The 9,866-nt window shown below is 43.2% G+C and overlaps 2 protein-coding genes and 1 long non-coding RNA gene across 3 annotated transcripts; all 3 read right to left on the reverse strand.

The window, feature by feature from the left end:
* Window positions 1-1,436: 1,436 nt before the first annotated feature.
* On the reverse strand, window positions 1,437-5,044 carry LOC119282041. The gene is made up of 2 exons (XM_037562405.1): window positions 3,661-5,044; window positions 1,437-1,827 (listed from the first exon to the last, which is right to left on the reverse strand). The coding sequence occupies exons 1-2, from the start codon at window positions 5,042-5,044 to the stop codon at window positions 1,616-1,618; spliced, it is 1,596 nt and encodes a 531-aa protein (XP_037418302.1). The 3' UTR covers window positions 1,437-1,615.
* A 219-nt stretch (window positions 5,045-5,263) lies between these two features.
* LOC119278280 (V-type proton ATPase catalytic subunit A-like) lies at window positions 5,264-6,931 on the reverse strand. The gene is made up of 6 exons (XM_037559642.1): window positions 6,922-6,931; window positions 6,689-6,766; window positions 6,431-6,527; window positions 6,117-6,312; window positions 5,576-5,620; window positions 5,264-5,477 (listed from the first exon to the last, which is right to left on the reverse strand). The coding sequence occupies exons 2-5, from the start codon at window positions 6,757-6,759 to the stop codon at window positions 5,586-5,588; spliced, it is 399 nt and encodes a 132-aa protein (XP_037415539.1). The 5' UTR covers window positions 6,760-6,766; window positions 6,922-6,931; the 3' UTR covers window positions 5,264-5,477; window positions 5,576-5,585.
* Window positions 6,932-6,941: 10 nt separating this feature from the next.
* On the reverse strand, window positions 6,942-7,730 carry LOC119278281. The gene is made up of 3 exons (XR_005137675.1): window positions 7,317-7,730; window positions 7,079-7,212; window positions 6,942-6,978 (listed from the first exon to the last, which is right to left on the reverse strand). It is a non-coding gene; the product is annotated as an uncharacterized LOC119278281 (long non-coding RNA).
* Between the last annotated feature and the right edge of the window lie 2,136 nt (window positions 7,731-9,866).

Below are 9,866 nucleotides of genomic sequence, written 5' to 3' on the forward strand. Positions count from 1 at the left end.
AGACCATGGGTTAGTACACAAAGCGTAATTGACCATGCTTACCATACCATGGGAACGCTTGATCCCTCTCGGTACATCTTCTATGCTTTGTGTGTTGATCAACTTGATTCATTCTTTGACTTAGTCTTGATCAACCTTGAATCTTTCCAACTCTTTTCATTTGGATGATGTCTTGAAGGTAAACATGAATGATCACACAATCTTCTTCTTCAAGACATGCTTGCAATAAGCTCAACACTCATAAGACCAATCTTTGGATAATTCCTTAATGGCAACTTGGTCATCACAAACTCTCCTTGAAACCAACAAATGGACTCCAAGAAAAGCCTATGGACAAACCCTTCAAATATAACTCAAGGCAACCATTAGTCCATAGAGATTGTCATCAATTGCCAAAACCAAACATGGGGGCACTGCATGTTCTTTCACCTTTGACTTTGCACGGACGGGCTTTGACCAGTGGATCTCTCCACCCGGTTGTGTCGGGTCGGCCCAAAGGGACACCGGGGAGCAACATCCGGGCCAAACCCACAGCTAAATCCACTCCATGTAGACCAGACGCGTCCGTTCCCCCCCTCCATGTGCCGGCGGCGGCGCCGTCCGTGACGGGGCCACACCCCGGAGATGCGTGCCGCCTCTTCGGACATGCCATAACACCATCTGGTTGTGGTAGGTCATCTGATATATATAAACACTTGGAGCAAAGTCCCCTTCGTATAGACCCGACGCGGCTGTTCCCCATTCCAGTTGCCGGCTGGCGGCGGCACCGTTCGTGAGGGGGGTCACAACTATATGTATGCTTATTAACACATACTATATGCTTATTAACACAATCTATAGGTATGCTTATTAACACATACTGTATGCTTAATAATAATAATAATACTATATGGGAAAAAAGAAAAAAGAAGAAAAAAACTATGCAGCCGTCGGCATAGGTGCGGCGAGGGCAGATGGACAGCGCCGCGGATCGATGACGTGTCGGCTATGCCGACGGCTGCCGTCGGCATAGCTCCTGATCGGTGCGCTCTGGATCGTTGACGTGTCACCCGTATCTATGCCAACGGCCACCGTCACGGCCGTCGGCATAGATTTGACGTCGTTAGCCGGCCGTGATGACAGTTGTCAGCGGGCCCGCATCTATGACGACGGCTTTTATATGCCGAGGCAGCTGTAGGCGTAGTCTGGGATAAGCCGACGGCTTATATATGCCGACGGCTGCTGTCGGCGTAGACTCGGATAGCCCGACGACCATTGTACGCCGACGGCCAGGAGCTAGCTGTCGGCATATCTCGGACTAGGCCGACGGCAGCCGTCGGCATATATATGGCTGTCGGCGTAGAGCCCTGTTCCGGTAGTGACAGCTAGACACCTGGACCAGGCAGTTAAGGCAAATTGTTCAAGTGGTCAGCTAAATATTTTGGGGTGCTCTTTTGGCTCTGAGTAATACAGTAATAATATTCTAAGTGTGATGCAAGAACATACTGAATCAAGCGAAAACATGAAAAACATTGGTCGCAAAAAAAAAACCGAATGGAGACGAGGCTACACAAGTTCCACATAAATCAATCCAGATAATCATTTTTGGCATAACTCTCATTTCTCATAGATCAATTCAACAAGCTCCTTGATCGCCAGTTTCCGCATCCTTCATCTGCTCACCAAGTCGCCTCAGGCTGTGCTCCAAGGTATTCATTACCCCTGGGTTCACAGGCGGCCTTGTTTTGCCGGTCCGTTCGTCCACTTGCACCCTGGTTGGTTTACCCTCCTTTTTGTGAGTTGGCTTAACAGCTTCTTTTTCAGTCCGTTTGAGTTGTACTGATGTGCCTGCATCAAAGAGTATATTGGTCACGTTAATAGGAAAATGGTTAAGAGCAATAACTGATTCATTTTCTTCCATCAACTAGATAAAGCAGCCATGTTGCCGGATACTAGCACAAAGATAAGACACACAAAAACCTGCAGCTAGAATCACTTGTCCAGGTTGGCTTTGCTGAAACTTCTTACTATTAAAGTAAAACCCAGAGGAACTTAATTTCTTATTAAACACAACTTCAATATCCCCTCCGTAACATAATATAAGACTTTTTTTTTGACACTATGCCAGGAACAGGTTGAAACACAGACTTTTAGTTACCTATCTCTAGCTAGCATTACAAGCATGTATAAATGCAATGTATAGTTTCTCTCAACTTGGCAGACTCCACAATCATTAAACGAAACTAGAAGATATGGACTTGTGGCCATTATTTACACCAACCCAATCTACAGTAAAGAAAGATGTACTTTGATAAGAAGGGAATCAAGCTGAAGTCCATATTACAACCCTGAACTATTCGGTTTGTATAAGATTCAACCCCAAACTCCAAAACTGCCAAAGTTTCAACCCTGAACTATCAAAACCCGGATATGATTCAACCACGAACCTAGTTCTCGTTGAGTAAGCCAGGTTTCACCGTTGACCATCCAGTCAGCTAGCCCAATCAGGAACCAATACTATTGCCTTTTTTGGACAAATTTTGTCCAAAGAATAACAGTATCTAGCAAATTTTGAAATAATTCACTAAAATCAGGACAAACATACAGACACGTCTGGAAAAGTAATATACATTTTTGCTGAACAGATATAAAAATGAGGCGAAATTACAATACTCCTATCAGACTATGTTTAGCAAAACATTATCCAGAAAATCGAATATCAAGAAATTTTTTGAAATAATTCTGTAAAATCAATAGTAATATACTGACCATTCTGGAAAATTTCCAGATATTTGTGCTGAACAGATTTGAATAACATGAAATTACAATTCAGCCACTTTTTTGGTCAATTTTTGTCCAAATACGAAAGTATCCAGAAAAATTGAAATAATATGTAAAATCAAGATTGATCACTTTATTAAAGTTTCAGATATTTTTGCCAAACATATTTTAAAATGCCCTGAAATTCAATACACTGAATTTACAAATTCAGGCCCTTTTTTGGCCAAATTTTGTCCAAAAATGAAACTATCCAAACTTCTGTCAAGAAAGAAAAATATACTGGGTATTCTCGGAAAGTTCTAGATATTTTTTCCAAACATATTTAAAAGTACTCTAGAAAAAATGTATACTTCAAATATGTATACTTACAATATAATCCCTTTTTTGTCCAATAAGTGTATCCATTTTTTAAATAATTATTTAAAATCTGCAATAATTTAATGATCATTCAAGGAAGTTTGAGACATTTTGGCCAAATAAATTAAGAATAACCTGAAATTTATTGTTTTCTGCCTTATTTTAGACCATGTACTGACAATACATCGCTGTAGATTGGGACGGTCAATGGGGTCAAACCCGGCATGCACTAGCCAAAATCAGGGTCAGGGGATGGTAGGATTGAAACCAGGCATGCGCTAGCCAAAATCAGGGTCAGGGGACGGTTTTCAGAGTTTGGGATTGATTTTTTTACCATCAATTTCCACAATAATTTTGCACAATTTTACAAGAATGGTTGCGCAAAAACACAAGACAAATTCAGCAACCTATTTCTATTGGGTTACCACAGGACACGTTTAACCAGCTGACATAGAGCTGAACATTCATAGGGATAGCCAGTTAGCCACACACAAAAACACGCAGTCGAGCAGGGTAGCAGTACACAAAACAAAAGTCCGTTACCTGCACTCTTGCTTAGATATGTGCAGATCTCACTGGTGAGGAAGGCGGGCATGGGATTGATGTTCTTCTGGGCAGCACGTTGTGCAACTCCTAGCAGGATTTTGTTCCTCACATTGACAGCAATCAGCATCTCCAATTTTTCCATGCCTTCAGGTTTGATGCTAGAGATGAAGTAGACAATATGGCTGTCATATATGCTTATGGTGGGTCTACTCGGGTTTGCCATCGCCATCCGAAGTTTCTCTAATCTCAGCGTGGCGTCACTGCCGCTGTCGCTGTCGCTCAGTAGGTCATCGTCATCAATGTTGCAATGTTCGACTCCAATTTCCAAGTCAGGCTGCCAGTCTGCCAATGAACCGGCACCGACCGGCGGTATTGCCAAGCTCCATGTTTTGGCCTTCCAGCCACCAGGGGTGACCTGGGTGACGCTCGGCTTACATCGCACCCAATCCAGATAGGAATCAGGGTCCTTATGCAGCATTCTTGGTGTCCAGATCTCCATCTCAATGTACTTGATGGTATCCTTGTGTCTACTCATGGCGACGTCCCGGATATAGTTTGGATCCAATTGCCAAAGGAGACGACCCCAGTTTTCCCTTGCTGGCACGGGCAGCGGGATGTCTTGGACTATCACCGGACGCTCCACGAGCACGTCGCAGAGGAGGATGCCGCGCCAGAGGTCCACCCAGGCGACCGTGCCGCGCTCGCCGCCGAGCGTGATCGTCTTGGCCGTCTCGTGGTACCGCTTCTTGCAGACCGGGCTGTCCGGCAGTGGGACGAGCTTGTCCCTCACGAGCTCGTCCACTGACATGGGCATGGTGATCCAAGCCTCGGAGTCGCACGAATAGGAGCGGTATAGGTGGAGCTGGAATTCCCACCTGATAATGGGCGCGTCGCTGCTGCTCTCGGTCTCACTCTCATACACCGGGGACCAATTGCTGATGGCGGCGACGGCGTACCAGGCACCGCTATCGCGGCTGAGGAGGGCGGTTGCGGAGTCGTGGAAACTTCTGGGGTGCGGGTTGGGGAGCAGGTTCAGCTTATGGGCTCGCGGCCTGTATAAGAAGAAGTCCCACGACTTTACGTCGTCGGGCGCGTTGGGGTTGATGGGGATGCGGAGGAGCACGAGGTCCGCGTCGGTGGCGACGACCCGGGGCGCAGACCGGTGGAAGTCGAGGCCGGGACAGTGGACGCACAGGTAGGAGGGGAGCGGCGGTTGGGTGGCGTGGAAGGTCACCTGGATCGGCACGCGGCTGCTCGTGGCGCCCCAGGCGGTGGTGGCGTTGGGACGGTTGGTGATGTGGCACCGCAGTTCGAGGAGGAAGGCCTCGTTGTAGCCGTCGCACTCGGCAAGGGTAGACGGAATCATGGTGGCGGCGGCCATCGGGGAAGGAGGGGAGCTAGGAGAGGTCAGAGCTGGGATGGGCCGATGGAGAAGTGGAGTTTGGCCGCTATATACCCTCGCGGTTTTCTTTTTGAGATGATTTTGTGGGAAATCTAGTGCCACGTGAAAATACACGAATACTTTCTGGTAACTAGTAAGCGTGCACGTGCAACGCACGTTTTGACTAATATTATAGTCATATGTGGAAATCTACTTGTATATATAGTATTAAACGTCCACCAGTGAATTAGTCTTGTGAAAGCAGCAAATAGACATTAAGGTTTACAAATCGATGTAACAAAAGATCAAACATTAACTTGGTCGTTTCAGCTTGTAGTGCAACAACTTCTTCAATTGTAGCTTTCGATGGAGCAGGGGGAACTGCTTGCCTATTGACCAGACACACTGCTCCCTCCAATTCTTGAAGTTACTCCTGTTAATCATGCAAGTGTTTTGTGTGCAATAGTATAGATGATAAGTGATTGAGATAAAACAATGAAATGCAAGATTTTAATTAATCTTAAATATTACCTTGTTGAAATTAGCAGAATCTCAACGAAAAGCTGACAGAGCATCCTGGATTTGTTTCATATTTTCTGCCAGTTTATTAATTCCACCCATAGTCTTTTGAACGCACCAATATTCTAACAATATGCATGTATAAATTAAACCTCTAATTTGCAAGGCTGAAAAGCTACACATGATGCATCTGCAATACCATGAGAAGAGTAATGGTATACTTGCAAATGAAACTGGACATTACACTGATAAAGCATAAAATAAAGTAAGTTGTGCGCAAGAGAAAAGCTCCACCTACAATGAGTTGACTCATACATCCATAAGAATACATGGTGTTGGTTTGGATCAACTTTCAAGCTTCATGCTAGACGAGCATTACGACGGGGAGGGCCGAGGACACAACTTGAAAGCACGGCTTGGCACACCACACATGTTGTGCAGCTCTATTGGTGAAGCACTTGAGTAAGCAAGATCAAGAGAACCCTAATATAATGAGCCAGCTTGATCAATAAATCCCTTTACTTCTACGGCTATCAAGGCATTACACCTTTACCTGTATAAATGGAGGCTTCACGAGCAGCGACAGGCATGTTAGACGCGTTAGAAACCAATGTTGTTCTCTTCATGACAAACTCTTCACGTCTGTTGGGGAACGTCATTGTCAATTGGGGCAAGTCCATGAGAACCCAAGCCATCTCATTTGTTCTTTCACCACATCTCACATAAACCACAGCTTCAGAACTGGAGTACTACAGAGATTGTTAAACTCAACAGTCAGTATAGAGATGTCACCCAGAAATATATGGAAGGAGCAATTCTCTGGAGCTATTACATCAGGGCAGTAAAGAATGGAGAATTAGTGATCACCTTGGAAAGTGCGTGACTAATAACAGTTTTTCCACAACCAAAAGCACCAGGAATAGCACATGTTCCTCCAAGAACCAAGGGATGCATCAAGCACACGCTGAAACCATCACAAAATAGATAAGACTGAGATTTAATGGACTTGGAGGGCAATAAGAAACTAATATCTGAGAATGTTTGGTTACGTAAGAAGAGAAACCATGATGATAAAACAAAAGAACACATTTTATTATGGAAATTGAAGCTAAATATAAGTTGTACACAAAGCTGTCCTGTAAGAAGAGGTGTATCCGCAAAAAGCTTTGATGCAACAGGTCTTGGTGTACACGCATGCCATGCCTGTTGTTCAATAAGTTCAACACAATAAGCTACTGCCTCTGTAATTTAAAATAAAACGTTTTTTGACACCATCATGGACTCTAAAAGATCTTATAAGAAGTTACAGAGGGAGTACCAACTTTCCTAAAAAGAGTTGTATGAAATAACTTTCTTACCTGAAGCATAGTAAATTGCATTTTCAGGCCCTGAAATTCTAACTCTAGCACTGTATCCTGCATACATGACAAGAGTAGTGTTTCAAATAAAGTTAAGCATGGGTAGAACACATGCAGATAAATTAGAAATTGGAATAAAGTGATAGCTTCCACTAACCTATAGGCTGTATTGAATAGCTGAAGCGACGTAATTTACTTTCCCCTTAGAACCAGGTGGAAGGGCGACACTGGTTCATCAAATTGTTCTCGAAGACAGTCTACAATAGAGTCAGCAATGTTCTCGAAGACAGTCTACAATAGAGTCAGCGAACATTAGCATGTGCACACAGGCCCAAAGCTGCTATCCTCTGTACAATAATATCCATAAAAGAAAATTCAACACCATAAGAACTTACATCATATAGATCTCCGCCTGCGAGAACATCTCCAACAGTTGAAGCAAACAATAAAAGGAGATATTTTAGAGGGCCTTCCAAAGATTAACAGGAATGTCCCTCGTTCACAGTTAAAATATGCTAAATGCATTACCCAACTTTTTTCACTTAAATTTCTAGAGTGCATCGTCTTTAGATCTAATAGCAATAGTATTTAGTGGGCGCTTCAAATTTAACAGGAATGAGGTTGTGACAAGTGACACAGATAAAGAGTAAATGAATGAAATGGACTGATTATCAATTTATCATGCTGAGCTTACCTGGATTCCCTAAAAAAATGTTCCCGAGGATACCAGGACCCAGCTCAACTGAAAGGGGCTGCAAGTGCACAGCTAGTATTATACTGTTAGAAGAGCAAACAGTGGATCTCAAGGGAAGAATAATAAGTGTAAAAATGAGAACTGAAAAATTCACGTTAATAGTTTTGATAGGTCACACCGCGTAATTATTCGTTATATTCACACCATTTATGTTTTGTTCACTATCAAATAAGCTAAATCTGACCAAAGGTATTGATCTTCTAGGAAAAAAGACCCTGATCTGCAATGCTACAGAACTAATAAGATTAAGCTTAGAACTGTGACTGTACGATAGAACTGTGGAAAACGACGTCCTAGTTCTAAAATTTGTAGCACTGCTGTTCCATCTAGTAACTAAAATTAACCATGACAATGTTTACAGTGCTAAACAACATTATCCATGCTGAACCAGAATCACAAAAACTGCTTCCCAAATTGACAGTATTAATCGAGTTCACTTCCTCTCCTGAAATTGAGAGGACCTGAACAAAGCAAGCCGCATGCACAGCCTGGTGGCAGCCGCAGGCAGGAACATCACATAGGCCGGCCAGCCGCGCACTCCTCTGTAACATCACTACATCCTTTAACTGGAAATACAATGCTTCAGGAACCTGGTGATCAACAGAGGAAGAAAATTTTAGATAGAAACATGCGTTTCATTGCTGGACTAAAACTAAAAAATGTTAAAACTCGAAGCCGTTGCAGGCCTCGCAATGCATCACAGGATCCACTGTAGCTGTAGCAAGAATTCATTCTCAAAGGAAACAATGAAGATGTAGCAGGTATTGATCTTTACAGGAAACATTGTCGTTGCTGCTGGTTTTTATTGTGTGTGCACAAATTAGCATCCCAAAGATCAGATAGTTAGGTTGTCTTGGCTATGCATGACAGATGACACACACAAAATAGTACTTTGTACGAATAGAAAGTCATCTTCTAAGAGGCACATACATTGTCCATACAAAAATAGGAGGAAATTGAATTCTTTAATTAAGCCTGCCAAATTTCAAAATTGAAACCTCTGTATGCCTATGCCTAGAAATGGGTCATCCTATACAGAAAGGTCTAGTGCATATACCATTAGTAAGTAATGTACACATACATGTACAGAAGACCCAAGAGCCATGATTGGTACTTCAATTTAATAGCAAGAGGTTCCATATAGTCGAGAACAGAGTTGGAAAATTCCATCAATAACATTCATTGATTAGAAAGGATTAAACTCAAACTTTGAAGATTCCAACTCCAGTAGTTCCAACAAGGCTGCATACCCCGAGCAGACCTTGGAACAGATAACCTGCACGCACAAATTCATCTATTCTATCAACATCCTATATTCACCATCCGCCTCTCCCATTTACTCTCTCCACTGCCTCCTCTCAACCCATCCCAGTAAGCCCCACCTTCGCCTCGTCGATGCATACGGCCTTTTTGTATCACAGTGCGCAAACCTTCATGATCTAAATAGATCTACCTTTCATGTCAATAGATAATGCTTGATCACAGCCCATGACTCAATCTCTTGAAACAACAAAACACGTGGTTTTTTTTTAATTTTTAATTGAAACTACAATGTGGTATTTTTTAACTCAAACTACAATGTGCAGATTATATATTTAGATTATATATTTGAGTAGTTGTGACAAAACAAAACATCGCTGCCGATACTATTGTGGATAACCCAGTATAGCAAAACTTTGGCCTCCTTTTCCTATAGTTAGGCAACTTCAGGAGCATAGCAACACAATGGGATGGGAAGGTAAGCAACAAAACTTCAAATGTATGAGTTGCTTGGACTACAAATTTCTGAAATCCTCACTAATTCAATATGTCCTCATAAACTGTAACCCTTTTAGCACCGAGTGTGGCATTGGCGTTGGATCATGATAATTCACATACGGCAATTGTTCCAGAATAATTGTTCCTGCTGTGTGGAAGGATCATGTATGTATGCACTAAAATAATCATAACCAGAAGGATCATGTATGTATCAGATTATGTTGTGTGGAAAGAACAGAACCACAAGCATGTTGTTCAAACAATGCACACTTGAATGTAAAGAAAACTTACTGGCTCGGATGAGATCGTCGGCGGCAGAGGAGGAGCAGAGGAAGGCGGGGCGGCGGAGAAGAAGATCGGCGAGCGGAGGGCGAGGATGGGCGAGTGGTGGGAGAGGATGGGCGGGGCGGCAGCTCACGCCCGCGGCGGCTCC

This window comes from Triticum dicoccoides, chromosome 3B (genome assembly GCF_002162155.2).
Source record: "Triticum dicoccoides isolate Atlit2015 ecotype Zavitan chromosome 3B, WEW_v2.0, whole genome shotgun sequence".
NCBI classification, from domain to species: Eukaryota; Viridiplantae; Streptophyta; class Magnoliopsida; order Poales; family Poaceae; genus Triticum; species Triticum dicoccoides.

What these genes read in the sequence shown, in the direction of transcription:
- LOC119282041 (XM_037562405.1), bottom strand. Translation starts at nt 5,044, where the DNA reads ATGGCCGCCGCCACCATGATTCCGTCTACCCTTGCCGAGTGCGACGGC. An exon ending in ATATCTAAGCAAGAGTGCAG is followed by an intron (nt 1,828 to 3,660) that starts GTAACGGACTTT and finishes TCTTTGATGCAG; the next exon opens with GCACATCAGTACAACTCAAA.
- LOC119278280 (XM_037559642.1), bottom strand. Translation starts at nt 6,759, where the DNA reads ATGCGTGTACACCAAGACCTGTTGCATCAAAGCTTTTTGCGGATACAC. An exon ending in TTCTTACAGGACAGCTTTGT is followed by an intron (nt 6,528 to 6,688) that starts GTACAACTTATA and finishes TGATGGTTTCAG; the next exon opens with CGTGTGCTTGATGCATCCCT. An exon ending in TGAAGCCTCCATTTATACAG is followed by an intron (nt 5,621 to 6,116) that starts GTAAAGGTGTAA and finishes AAACAAATCCAG; the next exon opens with GATGCTCTGTCAGCTTTTCG.